The following is a 20982-nucleotide window of genomic DNA, read 5'->3' on the forward strand; positions in this document are numbered from 1 at the left end:
TTTATTAAAGTTGTAACATGTTTGGGGATTTTTTTTCTCCTAGGCATGGAACAAGGCAGTTGTAAGAAATATGTGTATCTGAGTAAATATCTGGGGGATATTAAAAATGTTAAAGTTATATATGGACCTGCAGCTCGATTGAGACCCTCTGATGTACCAGATAAATACTATTCATGTAAGTATATCTCTATGCTAATTTTGAATATGATTATATTCACAATACATTCCTCAGAATCATTATGTCTCTAAATTAAAGAGGATCAGTTAATTTCCTTTTCATGATTAAATCTCCAGGGCTGATCTTCTGGGATTTTATGGAACTAGATGTGAGGGCACAAGTCTAACCGCTTATCTGTTATTCATGGCTAAGAATATTATTTGATGAACTTGGTACAATTTTATGTTATCGTTGTATCTTTTGCTTGTGTTGGGTTCAAGATTACTTGTACTAGAAAAATAAAAACTTAAGAGAAAAGTTCGACTACATTTATTCAACTTTAATTAATGTCATTTCATTAAAATAATTTACCGATGTTATAGGATAATATTCCATTATGAGGAGGAATGCTGGCAGAGATGATTAATTCTATAAGCAACTAATTTTTATTCTCAGAAATGACTTTCTTAAAGTGTTCCAAAAAACAATGAGAATGTATTTTTTGAATAGAGAAGAAGAAATTTCACATTCTCTCTTGACCCCATGTTGTACTCAAACTAAACTACCAAGAAATTTTAAATATTCATTCTTTTGAAAGTCAAGCCTATTTCAGAACTGATTGCACCTCTATTATACCCCTCTTTTTGATTACCATCCTTGGTAATTCGCAAATACTAAGGGCAGTTTTGTTTATCTTTTTGTTACAATTACCTTTGAAATGGAAAGAGAAAAGAGCTTTTCTGGCAGTCGTCAGCATTGGATTAGGTTTGGGTATATGCAGTGCTATATGTTTCAGTAGATACTGTTGAATATTCATGAGAAGAAGTAGATTTCCCTGCAGGAAAATAGTTATGCAAATATATTAACATAGTAACCCAAAGCACAGACACTAACTTGTACAATAACAAGTTTTAATTAGTGTTTAAAAAATTTATTAAAGTAGTACATGATTGTTAGAAAACCTGTTATAAAACTATACGGGCAATGGCAGTCCCCAGAGATGTTTAGGATAGAATGGCTAAGCTTAGCCACACCCTTATCTCAATTAGGCCCCTAAGTTTCCCAATTTCAAGTAAAAATTACATATCTCTGTATCTACATTCACACATTAAAATATATATACAGTACATATTCTTTTATCTGGATAATTTTCTCAAACTTATGTAAAGTATAGCTAAAAGAATCGTAGGGAGCTGGGCAGTTACTGTTTACATCACAGAGTACACTAAGTAAGTACACTGTGGGCTTGCTGTGAAAATTCAGTTTCAGAGCTCTTCTACCTGCCCTCACTTCTAAATCCCCCTATGTCCTTATTTGGAAATTCTGGAATTATCCTTGAATATCAAGGTATGTAAAAAGTAACAGTTTTCCACCCTAGATCCCCCTAATTCACAGCTCAGTTCCTCTCTCTAGAGACAAATACTTAGATTTGGGATGTATCTTCCCAGGTATTTGCTATGTATATGTAAAACACATTCATTTTAATTTTTACAAAGTGACATTATACAGGATCTAGATGGGTGGATGGAAGGATGGATAGATATTTGGATGCATGGACAGATAGATAGATGGATGGATGGATAGGCAGATAGACAGGCAGATGGATGAATGGACACACATATGAATGACAGATGGGTGAACTGATGTTCTATAACTTGCCTTTTCACTTAACAATAGGACATAATTTCACAGGCATGGTGGTAGTGGAGGTTGGGTGGTTCCTAAAGATCTGTCTTATTCCTGTCAATGGCTAATATATAATAATTGAAATCAGTGGTCCCCAACCTTTTTGGCACCAGGGACTGGTTTCGTGGAAGAAAATTTTTCCACGGATGGGGAGGGGGGATAGTTCAGGCAGTAATGCGAGCAGTGGGGAGCGATGGGGAGCGGCAGATGAAGCTTTGTTCACTAGTCCGCTGCTCACCTCTTGCTGTGTGGCCCAGTTTCTAACAGACCGCAGACCGGTACCGGTACGTGGCCTGGAGGTTGGGGACCCCTGATTTAAATGATGGGTTTGAAACCAGCTTTGGTATTTAAATATAGGGTTTGAGTCTGACATTATATATTTTTTGTATTATTTTTATTTCTAATGATAGCATACCATTCAACTATTAATTCTTATCTTTGCCCCCCTTCAGTTAATTATGAAGGCATTGCCAAAAACCTTTCTGTGAGTATCTTTTTTCCCCCATTACTTTGTTATTACTAGTTTTGTATAAAATATATTTAGAAGAAAGTTTCAGTATTTGTTCTTGGGATTGTAGAATTTAATCTAATTTTTTGAGTATCTGGGCCAACATTTAAATGCTCTGTAGTTTTTAAAGATCTTTAAGGACACACCCCAATAATGTAGGTTTCTAAAATTTTACGCATTTATTTATTGACATTGTTAAATTTATATGACAGTACAAGAAATAACTGAAAACAATAGAAGGGAAAACCCTAGAGCTGTACTACCATAAACACTGTTAGCATTATGAGGTATTTTCTACCAGTCTTTCTTATGCCTATTTTTTAAAATAAGCTTTTGTCCTAGTGCTGATTTATCTATACTACATGTTTTTACTTGATAGAAAATTCTTAAGATTTTAAAGAAAATTCTTAAAATTGTTATAAGAGTGTTTGAAAATATGATCATCAGTAATAACACAAAGGTAAATGAGTGACTCAATCTAAGCATCCTGGGACTCTTATGTAATAATTATGATTTTTCTAGAAAAATAAGAATATTCAATAGTTGGGAATATTCAACTTGTACTTTATATCGCTAGTAAGAACTCAGGTTATTTGCATCTGTGACTTGTTGGGCATACTGATTAAATGTTTGTGAGAAAAAATTCATATGGGGTTAGGAAGCAATTTCAAGGGAAGTTTACACTTACGAAAATATGGAAATAATGGTTTTTCTTTGCCTTCTACAATTTCAGTGCCAGGAACCAAACCAGCACTTCAAACCTTACCTGAAACATTTCTTACCCAAGCGTTTGCACTTTGCCAAAAGTGACAGGATTGAGCCCTTGACATTCTATTTGGACCCTCAGTGGCAACTTGCATTGTAAGTTCTGACAATCTCCCAGGTAAACTTAGCTTGATCTTGTAGTAATTCAAGGTAACCACTGGGCCCTTTCCAATGATGTCGTTATATGAAAACTACAAATATGATTCTCTTCACTCTATCCCAGGGTCTCTCAACCTTGGCCTATTGACATTTTGGATCAGATAATTCTTTGTGGTTGGGGAGTTGTCCTGTCTGTTGTGGGATATTTGAAAACATCCCTGGCTTCTACTCACTAGATGAAAAAACACCTTTTCTGTAGTTGTGACAACCAAAAATATCTGCAGACATTGCCTGAAGTCCCCTGGGGAGGGGAGTCACCTCCAGCTGAGAACCACTGCTCTGTCCCGTCACATCCGTCTTGATTATTTCTTATGCTCCACATTTGTGTAACCACTTGCCATTGTATCTCTTCTGCATGTTACAGTTGTGCCTAATAATACCTTCAGAGTCTGACAAATAATTGGCAAAACTCTTTATAATAATGAGCCATTACCTTCTTCATTAGACAAAGCTGTTTTTTCATTCTTGTTATACTAGTCCATTAATAAACCTCGGTTTATTGGTGTGTTCAGCAAATTATTTGGATGGTTCGTATTGTTAATATCTCAAAACTTGATCATTAACTCTGTATGGTTGCCAGGAAGCCAGGGATGATAAATACCCCTGTCCAGCAAAACCTAAGCAGGGAACCAGAATTCAGTCAACAGAACTGCACTGTCTCTGCTTTATTAGAGAGCTGTGCTTTCAGTGTTTAGAAAAAGAATATGAAAGAAGAGGAGGTCCTTACCTTCATGGGAGAACTAATATTAGTGAGCATCTACTGTGTTCTAAGCACTTCTTTAGTACAAACCGTTTAATTTTTATAAACCCAGCATGACAAATTGAAACCACGAGAAGATAATTAAATCGCCAAAGTCACAGCTGAGTAAATAGTACGGTTAGGGTTCAAAACCATGCTAACGGTTTTCTCCTTTATACCATATTGCTTATAATTGATTCGTCTACAAAATGAAAGGTAAAGGTGGCTGCCCCTTAATGCTTTTCAAAGACAAGTGTTTTATTTACTTTTTTTTGATTCGCTTAACAATAGTTACTTATTTTTTATCAAAGAATATTAAAAATGTACAAAATTATTAAAGAAAAATATTAAAGAATAGTTACTCTATTAATGGAAATAATGTCATGATTGTCAGTTTTGCTTTATGAATGGACTTTACATTGTTAATTTATATTATGTGAAAATTAGGAATCCTTCAGAAAGCAAATATTGTGGAGGTGGATTTCACGGCTCTGACAATGCATTTTCAAATATGCAAGTGAGTAACCCTATTATACAGTAAAAATTATAGTTTATATCTGAAGAAAAAACTGATATATAAAGTTTTAGACTTAAAATCATAGACTGTCATTATATGTCTTGAATGAGAATTAATGAAGCTTATAATTTCATGTAGCTGTTTTACTTTGGACATTAAATAACTTAATAGAATTTCGTTAAATATTTATATTCATGTTTTATGAATGTGACTTATACCTCATACTAAATTTCTAGTAATTATTTTGTATGTATTTGTGCTTCATTAAGAATGTTGCTCCACAGTAAATGAAAGCCAGTAATTCAATAGGTGAAAAGATATCATAGTTATGTTTCAAATAAAGATAATGCCGGGAATTCCCTGGTGGTCCAGTGGTTAGGACTCCGTGCTCTCACTGTTGAGGGCCTGGGTTCAATCTCTGGTCAGGGAAGTAAAATCCCACAAGCTACGCAGCGCGGCCGCCCCCAAAAATAATAATGCCCTCCATTTACCTGGCACTTTAAAAATTTCAAAATATACTCATAATAATTTTCTGATTTGATCCCTACGGCACTGTGTGTGGTGGGAAGAATGAGATTTAGATCCCATTTCACAGTTGAAAAAAGATTTCATCATCATTCTGTTCTGATTGTCACGTTAGGAATTATAATGCAGTTAAGAAAAATAACCTAGATGTCCTTGGATTAAAAGTGCAACAGGGGTTAAAATAATATCCTAGAAAGTCCACTGGGCACAGTATTTTTCCACTTACCTTAATATAACCAGTTTATATATGTACAATGGGGAAGATATAAAATACCTCTTTGGTGACCAACTCCATACATAACTGAAATGAGTAGATAAACTGTTTCTTTTCTGGCCAACGTAGGCCCTCTTTATTGGCTACGGACCTGGATTCAAGCATGGCATTGAAGTTGACTCCTTTGAAAATATTGAAGTCTATAACTTAATGTGTGGTAAGTGTGAACAGGCATCTTTTCTCCCTTCTGAACACAGAGCTGGGATAAGATTATCAAAAGTAGGTCACATGTTGGGCACCTTTCTGGAAGTGATGATATGGCAAGACAGACCCTTATATTTCCACCTTTCTTCTTCCTGACCTAGAGTCATTGAAAAAATGTGCAGAACATAATCATCTGATGACTGACCTGTTCCTTCCACTAGACTGCACAGTGGTAAAGTACAGCACTCAGAGTAGGGAGGTCTGTACATCCCAAGCGCCCAGTACTTTGCCAGGCCCTGGACTTCATTAAATGACAGTTGAACCAGATCAGGGTGGAAGCCAGAGAAAAGAGTTTGGGGTTGTGAAAGGTAGACAAAACAGGTGGATCCTCTGGTAGCAATAATAGTTGAATGGATGGCAATGTCAAGGTTATAGAAATGGAGGAGGACATATTGAATATGTTCTTAGTTGACTCTGTACCTTCCAAATTAGTACTTCTATGGTTGAGTATTGCATTTTAAATATTACTTCCTTTTTCTGATAACAATACTGGGCATTTGTAAAACCTTAAATACGTTCTAAGTATAATTATTTTAGTGAGAGCCTGTATACTTAAATGAGTTAGTATATCCTAAAGCACTTAAACAGTGCCTGGCATATAATAAGTGCTTTAGTGTATAAGTGTTTGCCATCATTATTTTCAAGAGCGTGAGTCTTAGACTTGGACAGAGCTGGTTTTGAATCCTAGGTCTACTACATTAGTAGCTTGAAATCTTGAGCTAAGCACTCTGGTTACAGGCACGCCTTAGAGAAATCGCAGGTTCAGTTCTACACCACCGCAGTAAAGTGAATACTGTAATAAAGCAAGTCACGTGATTTTTTTTGCTTCCCAGTGCATATAAAAGTTACATTTATATTATACTGTAGTCTATTAAGTGTGCAATAGCTTCTGTCTAAAGAAACAATGTACATACCTTAATTAGAAAGTACTTTATTATTAAAACATGCTAACCGTCATCTGACAATGTGGGGTTGCCACAAACCAATTTGTAAAAAATGCAGTGTCTCTGAAGTGCAGTAAAATGAAGTACAGTGAAACGACTCTGCCTGTACTCATCTACCAGGTATTGACAATAACTTATTCAATTGTTTTGAGGATTAAGTAAGAAAAATATATTAGCATACTGATCGGCATATAGTAAGCATTCAACGGGAGATAACTATATTTATTGTATACATTAAAATTTAGAAATTTTTATAGCGAAGTACAGCATGCGTATCAGTATTTCCATTGAGAATAGCATGGTCATAAATACTCTACAACCTAAGAGAGAGAGAGTTATAGTTTTATTTTAGGTACAGAGTTAAGGACTCTTAAATAGATTCGGCTTTAAAAGATAAAATTCATAGTGCAAGTCTACTATTTGTTTAGTTTTGAAATTTCTAAGTAAATCTTTATTTACCATTCTTGAAATTATGCAGATTTACTGAATTTGACACCAGCTCCTAATAATGGAACTCATGGAAGCCTTAACCACCTTCTAAAGAATCCTGTTTATACCCCAAAGCATCCCAAAGAATTCCGCTCCTTGGTCCAGTGCCCCTTCACAAGAGCCCCCAGGGAGAGCCTTGGTTGCTCGTGTGATCCCTCGGTAAGTAGTCCCAAGAAGTTTAGCCCAGTGGGTATGATTTTTTAACACCCTCTGCATAGCATATGTTGTAGAAATACATAATGATTAAATTAAAATTTATGAGTGGGAGTAAACATATATTTATTTTCAATTCCAGTGACACGTGCCGACCGTCTTATTATTTATTTTTGCTGCTCCGGGTGTTTGCACTCTCGCTCTATTTTTATCCCCCTGTGTCGAGACTTGAATTGGCTGCAGGCTGGGAGAGGTCTAGCCGAGTCCTGAAATGTCCTGAATCCCAGAATCCGTGCTGATATCCTAGCAGTGAGGTCTTTTATGAACCAATCACAATATTCCTTTTCTAAAATACATCCCAACCTATTTTAAATTTAGAGGGAAAATATCAGTTTTTGGCATGAAATGGATTTATGACACTTTTCCTTTTTTACTCCTATCATAATATACAGTTGTTGTAAGGAGATGAAAATATATGACAAGTTATGAACAAAATTGATAGTGTCCATAAAAATAGACATTTGAGTAGTTCATCTTATGCTTTCCATTTTGTTTTAGGTTTAATTTAGACTTGTATAAAGACTGTTAGAGTAGAGATAAGAATTATAAAGCAGCAAGTACATTCTTGTTTTCGATGACTTGTGTTATGCTATGCTAACAATTTTGTCTTTTTGCAACTGTTATCCCTATTCTTTTATCTCTTCTTCAAAAAAAATAACTTTCACTTGCACAGAATGATTTTAAATTTATCTTTGTTCTATGGAGGAATACTGTAAAATCCATTTATTACAAAATGAAAGCATGTTTCTCAGTCCTTAAAAATTGTATCATTAATTTTTTAGATTTTGCCAATTGTGGATTTTCACACACAGTTGAATCTGACAATGGCAGAAGGTAAGGCATGCTTAGTCTTGAGCCTGGGATGTGGAAGCAAGCTTTTTCTCAACAATGTGAACCACAGAATTAGTTTTGGGTCATTGTTTGGGAATAACCAACAAAATAAGGTGGTAATGGAGGACCACCTGATGAACCGGAGAGATTTCTTTGCTTGATAGTCTAGACTATTAGTCATAAGGAAAGAAGGCGTGTTTACAGTGGAAACAGCATGTAATATAATTAGTGGAAGCTGAATCACTCTTTATGAACTTAGTGGAGTGTTTTGAGATTTTGAAGATATTTATAGGTTTATACACTATTATAATAATAGAGCCTCAGATTTCCATTTAAAATACCCATTAGCTTTCTATCTTACCTAATTCTTAGTTAATTATAAGGGAGTATAAATTGATTTATTTATCTAAAGTTATTTCTTTATAACTTTTGAATGAAAGTTAAGAATATGCAGGCAGCTGATGAAATGTGGATATTAAGTATCACTTTGACACAGTCTCTGACCCTTAAGTTACTTGGCTCACAGCTTTTTCTTGCTGGAATAAAAAGGTGAATTGTGCATTCATATATGCAGAATGAATGAAGTTCTGCATTCATTTATATGAATGAAGTTCTGTTCATATAGAACTTCTCTATATAAAATCTCTGTAAATGTTCAGATTAGAGAAATCTCTGATGGCCCCATGGTGGCAAAGTTTTGTGGTGAAAAGTGACACCTTGGAACTGAGCAGATATGGGTTTGAATATGAGCTTAGGAACCGTATGTCCATTGAAAAAGCATTTACTCCCTATAAATTGCTGTTTTCTCATCTATAAAATGGGCATATAACCTTAATTCTTAGGGCTCTATAAGAATTAAATTCAATGATGTATACAAAGAACTAAAAAAGCATCTGATGCTTGGAAAAAGGGGCAGTAAACGGTATACATACTATTGTTGTTTCATTCAGTGTAGTCTCATCATTTCAGTTTTGAACTTTTGCTTTCCAGGTACACACATCATCCAGAAAATTTTCCTTCTGTAGTGTATCCTGGAAAATAAGTAATAAAGACAATGTTAAAGTATTTTAGTAATATAATTTAAGTCCTAATTGCTGAAATTCCTAGCAATTTCATGTAGTGTCTTGTGATATCTTAGTATTACATTGATCTTTCAGAATCTTTATAGGCAAAAACTGCAGTGAACTCCTTTTATTGTAAATTGTTTATAGTTCTGCTCTTTGTAATTAGTTTAATTTTATAGTTACAAATAATTTTTCAATAGGGTTAAGTAGAGGAAAGAATTAGATCAGTGTATCATTATGTATTATCATATCATGCACACTAAGTATATTTGAATGGTGGTTTCATTTTCCCCCTATGACCCAAGAGAAGGCCATTAAGCGTGGCACTCTACCTTATGGAAGACCCAGAGTTCTCTGGAAGAACAGCACTGTCTGTCTGCTTTACCAGCACCAGTTTGTGAGTGGTTACAGCCATGACATCCTGATGCCCCTTTGGACAGCCTACACTGTCGACAGAAATGCAAGTATTTGTCACCTCTTTATCTCTGTGTGGTTATTTTATATTATCATTAAGCAAAACATTGAAAGCATAGTTTCTCACTGTCAATCTTGGCTCTGTAATCAGTTCCCAAATTAGAAGATCACTGAACTGAGAGTCAGAAAAATTAGATTCTGGTTCTAGCTCTGCTGCTAACTAGCTATGTGACTTTGACACTCAGAGCAAACTTCTTTTGTGAAATGAGGGTGTGCAGTGAAGATTTCTCCCTTGCTTTTGTTTTTTCTCAGTTTTAATATTTGATGATTCTAATTTCTAATTTAATGAACTCAGTTTTACAATCAATTTATCTCAAAATACATAGCTGTGTAAGTACAAGGATCTCCCTTGGCTGCCCAAATCGTAGGGGGTCCTCAGTGATGGAGAAGGCCATTAAAGTTCACTTACCTCACTGTGTGTACCACCTATAGGAAGACATCCACACCAAACCAGGGAGAGGTCAGGGATCCTGTCTACCACCCAGGCTAGAAGAGTTTGACTTTGAAAGAAGTAGGGGAAAATATCCCAGAATAAGACCACCATTCCCCCTCACTCTCATCCCTTGGGTGCAGTGGTAGAAAGATAAATGATGAAGGAAATAGGCCTTGAGAAAGAGAATGGGGGGAGGAGATGAGATTTAGATCTTATCCGGAAGTGAAGTTTTAAACTAGGCTGACCAGATTTTCAAAAACTGAAAATGTCTGGCAAGCTATAGGATGCCCTTAAGGGATGGAAAGGGGATTTGAGAGAGCTTAGTTGACTGTAGCAGTTAGATTTTAAAAACAGAGCTTTTGTTACTACTCACTAAGACTGCTAAATAAAAAGATAGGGAGACGTGTATATATATGTAATTTCGGTATATTGAATACACACAGACATTTCACATATTAACATGTTTTTACCTTAATTTGATTTTTAATTTTTAAAGAGCATCTTCAAACACTTTAAACACATTTTACTTGACTTTGTAGTATATAGCAGTTTACCCAGTGTTTTGTAGGTCCCCATCCTATTTATTATTGTTTAATACCTTAATTATGGTGTTCTTGGACTCTGAATTTTCAGTCTTCTTATATAATGAAAGCTGCAAAAATTCAGAGTCATCACTACTCCTGAGATTTTCATATTGAATTGCTGTTCAGTGGCTTTTCTCCACCCCTAAGCCCCACTACTTTTGTTGTTGTGGCTGTGTTGGATATGAAAGAGTCTGATCTCTAAAAATCAGCAATTCACTACACAAAAGTTTGAAACTGAGTAGACAAAAACATTATAAACAAAATTAGCACAACATAGTAGGAAAATATTTGCACATATATGATTAATACCCTAATATTTTAAAGAGTTCTTACACTTCGGTTAGAAGCAAGATGAATACTCTCGCAGAAAAATGGAAGATGGTGAAGGACATGAACTGACAGCCAGAACTCCATGATTTTATGTTGTGGTTCACCTTTAACTATTTATAAAACTCTCTCTTTTTCTTCCGTATGCCTGATCCCTGATGGTCCTTTTCATTTTGTTCTTCAGGATAGTTTCTCTACAGAAGACTTTTCCAATTGTCTTTACCAGGATCTCCGAATTCCTCTTAGACCTGTCCATAAATGTTCGTTTTATAAAAATAACACTAAACTGAGTTATGGGTTCCTTTCCCCACCACGTAAGTCTCTTCCTCTTTGGCCTTCCCTTTCCCTTATCTTCTCTCTCTCTTGCATTTCCTTTTCTTTCTTATGGGGCAGTGTACGTCTTGTTTATTTATTGGTGAAAACTGTGAATGGGAGATAGAACTATTAGGGAAAATTGTCAAGTGTCTAAAAACTTGAGTTTTGGAAACCTTTTTACTTTTGTTTGGAGGGTGATGGATTTAGTGCAGGCCCTGTAGGTAGAACATTCTTCACTTTTCTGCATTTCTTTTCAACAGAATTTGGGAAAACTCAGGTCAGAAGGATGCATCAGGGTTCTTAGGAAGGAGGTATCATTTTGTTGTTTGAAAAGAAGAATGTGACTTGTCAAAGAATTAGGTAAAGGGAGAGCCTAAGTGTGCTTGTTCTTTCACTGATACAAGGCCCTCAGGGAATGGCTTTTTTGGAAGTTAAGTGTTCTGTGTTTTCAAGTGGCAGACTTGTATGTGAATGAGAAGACAATTTGAATCTGTCCTAAAAAGGCAAAACTCAGAAGCCTCCAGGTGCTCAAATACACTCAATATCCAATCGAGTCCCCAGAGCGAGCTTCTGAAGTCAGAACTTGGCTATTGCATTATAAAAATAGACAGGTCTAAGCCAGAAGTCCATACAAAGAAGCCTTGTACAGCATTTTGGGGCAGACATCCTGTGATGTTTTTTCTAGTTAGTAGGTGTTGTTCTGAAGCCAGATATTCTCTTTTTTTCTTTTCACTCTGAGAGAGTTTAAGGAAAGAAGATTGTTAACACTATATACTTTAGTTGAAATAAGGCAAATGAGGTAAAATTTGAATATGTTTAATTTGGGACCTTCATGTTAAAGATTCTGTTTCATTGATAAATTCATCTTGAAGAAGAAAAGATCCAAATATTTTGTTTTTTTAAGGAACTTGACCAAACACATTGCATTTCCCCTTGACCCAGTACCTGGGAAAGTTTTACAAGTTTAAGATGATACTCAGCTGATGTTTTTAAATGCCTCCCATGAGAAAGTATAATTCCTGGTGTTATTTGTGAAGAATGAAATAGTTGACCTTGTTATTTTCTTTGTAGAATTAAATAAAGGTTCAAGTCAAGTATATTCTGAAGCATTGCTTACTACTAATATAGTGCCCATGTACCAGAGTTTTCAAGGTAAAAAATTTTAATCTTATATCTCATAATTTCAATGAATTTCCCTAAATTATAGGTATGATTTATATGTACTAAGACTGATGCTCTAAATTAAATGACTAAACATCAGATATGTTCTTATAGGTTTGTTTAACTTTGAGAATACCACTACATAAAAAATTCTACAAGTATTAGAATTATGGTATATTCCTATAGTTATTATTATGCTTTGTACTTAAGTGTTTACAAGCATTTCTGGTGGAAAAAGTATGTAATGTTCTTCCTAAGTTATATAGCTAATACGGTCTACTAGCATATATTAAATTTCAGTCTGTTGTACTATTTAACTATTTGGAAGTTCTTGATAATTGTTTTTTATTTTAAAAGAAATAGATTTTACATCATTATTAATTATTGCAGTACTTGACTCTTATAAGAATAAATACACATTTATACTTTGTGACATAGAATTTCAAAATACAGAGCATACAAGGAAATTTTTACTCTAATTTACATCTAGAATGCTTTTGAATATTTCAGAAAAATTCAGATATTAACAATAAATTTGAATAACCTGCCTTGTTTGTGTTCATGATTTTTTTTTTATGCTTAATGATGATGTGTGATCACAGCTTCATGATAATGCCCATGTTTAAGGATGGCTGAAATAGAGTTGAATTCAGCATTTGCTGGTTAGTCCTTCCAAGGGCCAAAGCTGAACAGTGTATTTTTGGCCAAACTTGACTTTATCCCTAATTATGACAGATGCTAATTTGGAATCATGGTGTTGATTTATTTCACATGACAACATGGCGCCTTGTTCTTTTGAAACTATACTGTCCTCCTCCTTGTTTCAGTTACATGGCACTACTTTCACGGCACCCTACTGCAAAGGTATGCTGAAGAAAGAAATGGTCTCAATGTTGTCAGTGGTCCCGTCTTTGATTTTGATTATGACGGACATTATGATTCCCTGGAGACTCTGAAACAGTAAGAACGTATTTCATTTCCTCTTGAAAACAGCTCTCAAGTGAGATTACCATCCAGCTGAGTCAGCAGAACCTTTTCTATCTGATACTGTTCATATTTATGTACATGACATTTCTGATTACGCTGGAAGCCCCTTGAAATATCTGATTAATTTTGATGTTTTGCTCAGTGTTAAATATTTTTTAGATGAAAGTAGTGTTTATCACCCACTCAGCTCAGATGAATAATTCTGTAGTTCCTATTAAATACTGAACTCTGCCTTTGTTAAGAAGATAACATCAGTGTTGAAAAATCTCTCTGTGTGGCTGTTGTTAAGATACTGTCTCAACTTGCATACTGCCAATTAGAAGATGAAGAATGATATAGTGTGGCTGGAGGCACCCCGAGTCAAGGAAGCAGAAGGCTTATAAAGCGGTAGTGCCCCAGGGTTGCCCCTGGTCTAATGTCACAGCTTTTACCCAACTCTGCCGGGAGGGGAATGATACAGTGACCTTCTTGAGAAACCATCAGTGGTGCTGTTTTTATAAAGGAGAGGGGAAGAACATTTTAGAGACTAGTTAATCTTTATTAAAACAATAATTAACAATATTTTGGGGAGCAATTTTGTTGCTATTCAGACTGTAAGAAAAAGAGAGTGAAACATCCACTGAGGTTCAGCCCCTTTCTGAGAACCACTCTCTCAGGCAGATTTAGGGATTACTGTTTACACACATACACCTGTGACCACTTTAGTTTGTAAAATTACATTTTTCTTTTTGTTGTTTTTACTATATCCCTTGAGGCATAAGGGTCCCATGTAAATGCCTCAGAGATGACAGCAGTAGAGCGGGTAAAGAAGAGAACTTATACCTTTCCCATTCACAGCTTCAACCAGAGCGCTGTTTCCATCTATTTTATGTATCATGGTTCCACATACGATTATGTTTAAAAACAATGATACCACTACCTTAAATTTTGAAAGATGCTAAAATACCACCCAAACAAACCTAGGTTGTCTTTTTTTAAAATTTCAAACAAATCTAGTTTTGAGACCAAAGGAAATGGCAGAATTAAGGTGAGGTAAAAGTGTCACTTGGGACATCTTTGAGAATATGCTTCAATTAAAAAAAAAAAAAGTTATGGGATAGGAAAGAAGATCCAGGTAAAACATAGGAGAGTTCATAGGTTCTCTGAAGGATCTAGAATAAAAAAGTCCCAGACCAGTTCTCTTTCACTCTCTGTTCATAACTGCCTAGAATATAAGAGACTATCAGTAATGCTTTACAGTCTTGGTTGTACAAATTCAAAATTGATATTTTTCTCTTTAGTGTCTCAATTTCAGTTTGTTAATGTAGAATTACCCCCCAAAATCCAAAGTTTAATAAATTTCTATAGAAAATCACATTATTTGGATTGTGTTTAGCTGTCTTCTAATTCTTATTCTTTCTCCATCTGGCAGAAAATGTTGAGGTATTATGATAACTAGCTTCTTACAGTATGTTTAATTATTTGACTGAATTTTATTTTGGGATGTGTTGTATTAACAATATACTTGAGTGAAATATTCAATAAGAGGAAGATAGTTATTTCTTTCTTAAAGTGAATATTACCATATTTTACAGAAACAGCAGAATCATCCGTAATCAAGAAATTCTGATTCCAACTCACTTCTTCATTGTGCTAACAAGCTGTAAAGATACATCTCAGACTCCCTCACAGTGTGAAAATCTAGATACCTTGGCTTTCATTTTGCCTCACAGGACTGATAACAGTGAGAGCTGTGCTGTAAGTAACTTTTTTAAATTTACCTTAAACATTGATACATAAATATGTTTGTGTGTGTCATATCTAACATAACTGGTACCTACATGTACTTCGAAATTATAGGGTGGTTTTAAATTTGACCCTCTAAGATGACATATCTTCAGAGAAGATCATTCTTGTCTGTTAAAAGCACTAACAGTAAGATCAAAATGTCAAAACTTAGTGACTTCGTATGGCTTAGCCATTAAATCCATGTATGAATTCTGGGCCCTTCCCTGCAAAAAAAGGCAGCAATAGACTTATGCTTACATTTCACTGACCACAGTGATGTTAAGTGCCATGAATTAGGCATTGAGTTCCTTTTCCATCTGTACATTCCAAAAGCTATGGTACCGATACCTTAAATACAAGCGTTCAACAAATTCTATAATGGCAGTGTAATTAGAAGACACTAAGTATTGAACGTGATCCAGAAAGAGGATTATTTGAAGGTGTATCACACATACTCACAGAAATGGTGACTAAGGATTAGCTGGATATTGGCCTGAGAGAACAGATCCCTTGTGTGTACTTTTTATTTATTCCTGTAAATATTGGAACAGATGGCAGATATCTACTGGCCAAGTAGTCTATTGAGTCAGAGAGTGAGGACTGCTGCCGAGGAGGAGACCGAGTGGAGCAGCAGTTTTGGGTAGTGGATGATTGGAGGCTAATGGGAAAGTGGAAATTATTGGTCTGTTCCTTTTTATGTGAAACGTCTAATATTTGCCATTTCCAACTAACAATATCTTAAGGGTACATGAACCTTTATTGAAGTATGCCTTTAAAGTATAATCATAGCACACCAACCAGTGGATATATTCTTCATCTGACTTTCTCCAGTAGCCATTTTCAGAAAAATGTATACCAGCACATGGATGTATGATTTCCATCCCTATTACCTGCCTTAGCTACCATCTCTGCTTCCATGTGCCAGAGCCTAAGGCTTTAATTCTTTTTCGATCTCGTATTAGCTAAAACTTCACCACCTCACCAGAAATGAAAGTGCGTTTTACCACTTCCCCTAATCCTTTCTTCATCGCAACCACATAGATAACTGATTCGGATAAGAACTAGCGTTTGTACAGTGCGTTTGCACACATCATTACATTTGATCTTCAGAGTAACCCAGTAAGGAGGGTGCAGGTAAGAGAATTAGGATTCAGATGTTAAATAACTTGCCTCAGTTTACCTGGTAGGATAATGGTAGAAACAGGACTTGAATCCAAGTTTCTTTATGCTAATTTCCATATTCTTTCTACATGGCATGTTGCTTCTGTTTTCTAACATTTTTTAACCCCATACTGTTGACGTTTCTTGCACCAAAGTAATAGAGGAACATCTGTTCCGCATATACTTTTCCCAGATTTGATACATCTATTAAACAAGCATGCATGGTACGTATTAGATAGCGAGCTACTCAAGAGGGGATTGTGCCTAACAACTGTCGTGGTATATGCCATTTAAAAGCCAAGGTGTCACGGCTGATTAAAATGGGGGAGATGGAAAGTTCATAGGGAAGGTTAATTGACTGCTCTCCAGTGACTTTTCTTCCTTTCCCACGCTCATAGCATGGGAAGCATGAATCCTCATGGGTTGAAGAGTTGTTGAGGCGACACAGAGCTCGAATCACAGATGTTGAACACATCACTGGACTCAGCTTCTATCAAGAAAGAAAAGAGCCAATTTCAGACATTTTAAAGTTGAAAACACATTTGCCAACCTTTAACCAAGAAGGCTGATGTTTTTTATTCCAAAACCACGCCGTAAATCTTTTTGAAAGAACCTTCTATTTTATACATCCTCTATTTACACTATTGCATTGTTTGGAGACTGTTGACCAGAGTTAGAACTGGGAATCCTCTTGTGATACACAACCATCTCAGGGAAACTTGTGGCCTCCACATAACAGTAGGAAAGTGTTCCTATTGAGTCACGCACGTGTCTGAATGTGTAAGAATTGTTCAGATTTGGGAATAAAGACAGACCATACCTAAAACTGCTCTTCTACTTCTCTTAAGGGCAGAAGTAGCTGTGAACATTCTCTGGACACCAGATGTTTGAATCTTACTATCATTAATAAACTTCTATGTTGCTGGCAAACACTACACTAATGAGTAGGATTGGAATAGGCCATGTTTCATTCGTTTCTTCATAAGAATTGAAAAGTGATTCTGGATTCTTTTTAACTTGGAGTTTATTTTAATTTTAATCATAAAAGTTAATGGAAGCAACAATATTTGAGGCCCCATTTCTATCTTTTCTGTACAGCCCCTCAAAAGCCAAAGTATGTAATCCTGTGTTGTTTTTTAACTGTGACTGGGCTTCTTCAGATTTAATGATTCTTTCAAGTTAAACTTTGAGGGAAGACCTGTATTGAGTGCATCTTTTTTATAAAATTTTACTCAACATGTGTACCAAAGAAGAAAAATATTCCCATCCTTCTCACTGGTATTTAACATAGGTTGAAAATAACTCCCCAAATGGTGGTTTTAGACTGTTAAAAGTGTGTCTTGTCTTAGTGAAGCTTCACAGAGCTTGTCAACTCATGCAAGGTGGCATTTTTCATCCAGATAGTAGGAATGTTTTCCTCTGTGCACAAAAAACGATGCTACCAGCAGCAGAGCTATACTGTTCTGAGCTGTTCATTTTGAAGTTCCATTGATTTGAAGAGAATGTGTTACCATCATTTTATATCTTCTCGGTAGTCATGATAAATGAACTTGATTTCTCTGCTTCGTAGACTATACCCTTTAGTACCAACCTGTGGACTTTCAAAAGCTACATTCACTTTTAGGCTACTTGGGTCTGATATAAGTGCTATATTAATTCAACAAAGATCTGTATTTGTCCTTCATATGATACTTGTTCTTCAAAAGCATAGGGGCCACAAAGACCTAATTTAGATAATACAATTTGCATCTGAAAATTATTTACTAATTTAGAAAGTCTCATTGGTTTTGTTTTAGTCCCACAGATCCCTGAGGTTCTGTATATTTTTTTTCCCCAGTCTGTTTTTTTCTTTGTTGTTCATATTGGGTAATTTCTATTTTTCTATCTACAAGTTCACGGATTCTTTCCTCTGTCTAATCCATTCTGCTGTTGAGCCCACCCACTGATTTTTATATTTCAGCTATTGTGTTTTTTTATTTCTAAAATTTCCATTTGATTCTTCTTTGTAGCTTTTATTTCTTTGCTGAGAAATTTTATCTCTTTGCTGAGACTTTCCATTTTTGCATTTGTTTCAAACATGTTCATAATTGCTTCCTGAAGATTTTTATGATGGCTATTGTAAAATCCTTGTCAGATAATTTCTACGTGTGTCATCTTTGTGTTCGCATCTATTGTCTTTTTTCATTCAAAAAGATTTTTCTGGTTCTTGTTGTAGTGAATGATTTTCAGCTGAAACCTGGGTATTTTAGGGATTATGTATGAAACTAGGGATCTTATTTAAACCTTCTGTTTTAGCTGACTTTCTCTGTCATCACCCTAGCAGGGGAATTGGGGGCACTGTTTCATTATTGCCAGGTTCCTTACGCAGCCTCTATTGACATGGGGTAAGAGGGGACCCTTGTTACTAGGCAGGGTGAGAATTCAGCTTCCCACTGGGTCTCCGTTGATGCTTCCCTGGCTGAGATGTGCAGGGCACCTTGTTACTGCCCCCATGTGGTCTCCACTGATGTTGTGGACAGGGGTGGCAGGGAAAACTTTATTTTCACTAAGTTGGAATGAAATTACCAGTTTCCTACTCAGTCTTCTCTGATGCTATCCTGGCAGAGGACTTGGGGCACCTTTTCACAACCTGGCAAACCACTGTCTTTGCTGGCATGGGTGGGATCATGGTCTTTTATGTGGTGTGTAGTTGGAGTGGAGCAGTTACTGTTTTCTCCCTTGCTAGGCCACTCCTCTTCTGGTCCTTTGGCTGGTGAGATAGCAGGCCTTTCTTGGGACTTCTTTTTGTCTGTACTCATTGACATTTCCAGGTTGCTGACTTCTTCAGCAACAAGTCTGGCATATATGAACTAAAAGAAAACCCAGCAGAACTCATTACAGTGTTGTTCCTTGGGTCCCGAGATCCCTAGCCTGTCTGCCTTCTCCTCTCCACCTTTCAGAATCTTCCTATGTTTGTTTTATATATAATAACGAAGATTTTTATCTGCACTTAGCAGAAGGATATCTACTTCTTTATAGAAGTGTCTCATTGATTTTTATATATTTTTCAAAACACATGCAGACACAGTTGCCTCTACGTAGAGCATCTTAGCAGATCTTAATCAAATGGATAGATGCCTTTCTCCGTTGCCAGACAGCAAGAATACAGAGAAAAGCGAGTTACGATCCTTCCAGTCTTGGTGAGAGAGAGGAGGCAGCAGAAGTGTAAGTGATCCCTAAAAGATGGTAAATGTTACAGTGGAGCCATGGGCAGGGTGCCAGGGAGTACAGAGCAGGCACTGGGTCCTGCTTGGCAGTATCAGCAGTGGCTTCCCAGAGGTGGTAACGATTGGGCTAGGACTTGAAGGACGAATTGGAGCTCTGCAGGTGAACAGGTGAAAAAACGGCATTCTAGCCTCCCTTGGGTGGATACATTTGGGGCATTTTTCCCTTGACTGCTACTTCCGATACTTTCTAGAAGTGTCACTGTGACCAACTTACAATATACAACTATTTCATTTTTCTCACTTTGTTAATCTCCCGTTCTTAAAGGAAATGTCAGACTATAAATTCTGGGCTGATTCTTTAAAGGAAAAGGCATCCACATCTGTTCCTGTTTAGCTTTCAGTTGCTCTTATACAATATGCTTTTTTTTTACCTCTTGTCTTGAAAGAGACCCTTTCTTGCACTCTTTCATCTACTTAAGACATGTGACTAGTCCTCAGTTTGAATGGTAAATTCACATGATCATATATGGAAATGTATGTATCCTACTTTTTTCAATAAAGGCTATTCTTTCCTTTTCAAATGCACAACAAAACCTTTATTTATCCCTAATTTTGCTGCCATGCCTCCAGTCAGTACTTCTTAAATGAGGGTAAGTAACTCTCATGCATAATTTTCTAGCTGGTTAGTTTATTCATGGCAGAGCAAAAAATCAGGTGAAACCTAAAGATATTTCCAAGAATCAGAGAAAAGAGGGCAAACCTTAGGGGGAAGAAGGCGAATGTTCAGGTTCTAGCAGGGTAAGGAGGTATGCAGAGCATGGTTAGGCCACTTGGCCTGGTTGGTCCTGTTTAAGGAGATAAGACCCACCGGGATAGAGCTGAACCACTGAGTCCTCCAGGATAGGCTACGGCCACCCCCCCCCTTGACTATTTTCTGCCACTGGCTGCAATAACTGTCCAGCCCGGATCTGTGGGTACGTGTTTATCTGTAATTGAAACTGTTGTTTGAACTTGGAAACTAAATGTGATTATACTTCACGCTGAAGCCTGTCACAGGAATTTGGTGTGTGGGTGCTTTCATAAGCATCAAGTTAAATTTTGTCATGGCTGTAGTCCAAGGGCATTTTCCCTGATTTTTTGGCCAGTCTAAATATTGTAAGGTAGGGAAAAAAAACCAAAAACCAAAAACCAAAAACTTCTATAGAATAAGTGTCTCTAAGCTAAGAAATGTGAATTTACAAATAAAAGCTGTATATACAGAATCTTGGCTGCTTTCCTGCCTGGATGTGGGTGTGTGTTTGGAGGGTGGGGTCAGGAAGGGCGGGTGGTGGTGTTTCTCCAGGGATTGGTGCTGGGTTGTAGACAAATAACTCCAGCTGTGTTGTCAGGAGGAGGAAAAAAGATCTGAAGTTCATTTCAGGTTCACAGAGTTAACCATTTCTGATTTGTGACCTATATCCTTGTTTGTGTTATTTTAATTACATTTAGTCAT

General features: G+C 36.2%; 1 protein-coding gene across 3 annotated transcripts in view; it reads left to right on the top strand.

Annotated features, from left to right (window-relative positions):
- Window positions 1-20743, top strand: part of ENPP1 (ectonucleotide pyrophosphatase/phosphodiesterase 1) — a gene marked incomplete at its 5' end in the record, with an annotated part of 68255 nt that extends 47512 nt beyond the window's left edge. For all 3 annotated transcript variants that reach the window (XM_082668541.1, XM_082668540.1, XM_082668542.1), the window contains 13 exons: window positions 44-175; window positions 2296-2327; window positions 3085-3212; window positions 4462-4531; window positions 5400-5487; window positions 6957-7126; window positions 7963-8014; window positions 9381-9535; window positions 11078-11207; window positions 12280-12360; window positions 13197-13329; window positions 14931-15093; window positions 16683-20743. In XM_082668541.1, the coding sequence (XP_082524667.1) occupies window positions 44-175; window positions 2296-2327; window positions 3085-3212; window positions 4462-4531; window positions 5400-5487; window positions 6957-7126; window positions 7963-8014; window positions 9381-9535; window positions 11078-11207; window positions 12280-12360; window positions 13197-13329; window positions 14931-15093; window positions 16683-16853 (1505 nt within the window). In that variant the 3' untranslated portion in view covers window positions 16854-20743. The remainder of the gene's footprint in view (window positions 1-43; window positions 176-2295; window positions 2328-3084; window positions 3213-4461; window positions 4532-5399; window positions 5488-6956; window positions 7127-7962; window positions 8015-9380; window positions 9536-11077; window positions 11208-12279; window positions 12361-13196; window positions 13330-14930; window positions 15094-16682) is intronic.
- Between the last annotated feature and the right edge of the window lie 239 nt (window positions 20744-20982).

Source organism: Grampus griseus, assembly GCF_964374135.1.
Source record: "Grampus griseus genome assembly, chromosome: 13".
Lineage (NCBI taxonomy): Eukaryota > Metazoa > Chordata > Mammalia > Artiodactyla > Delphinidae > Grampus > Grampus griseus.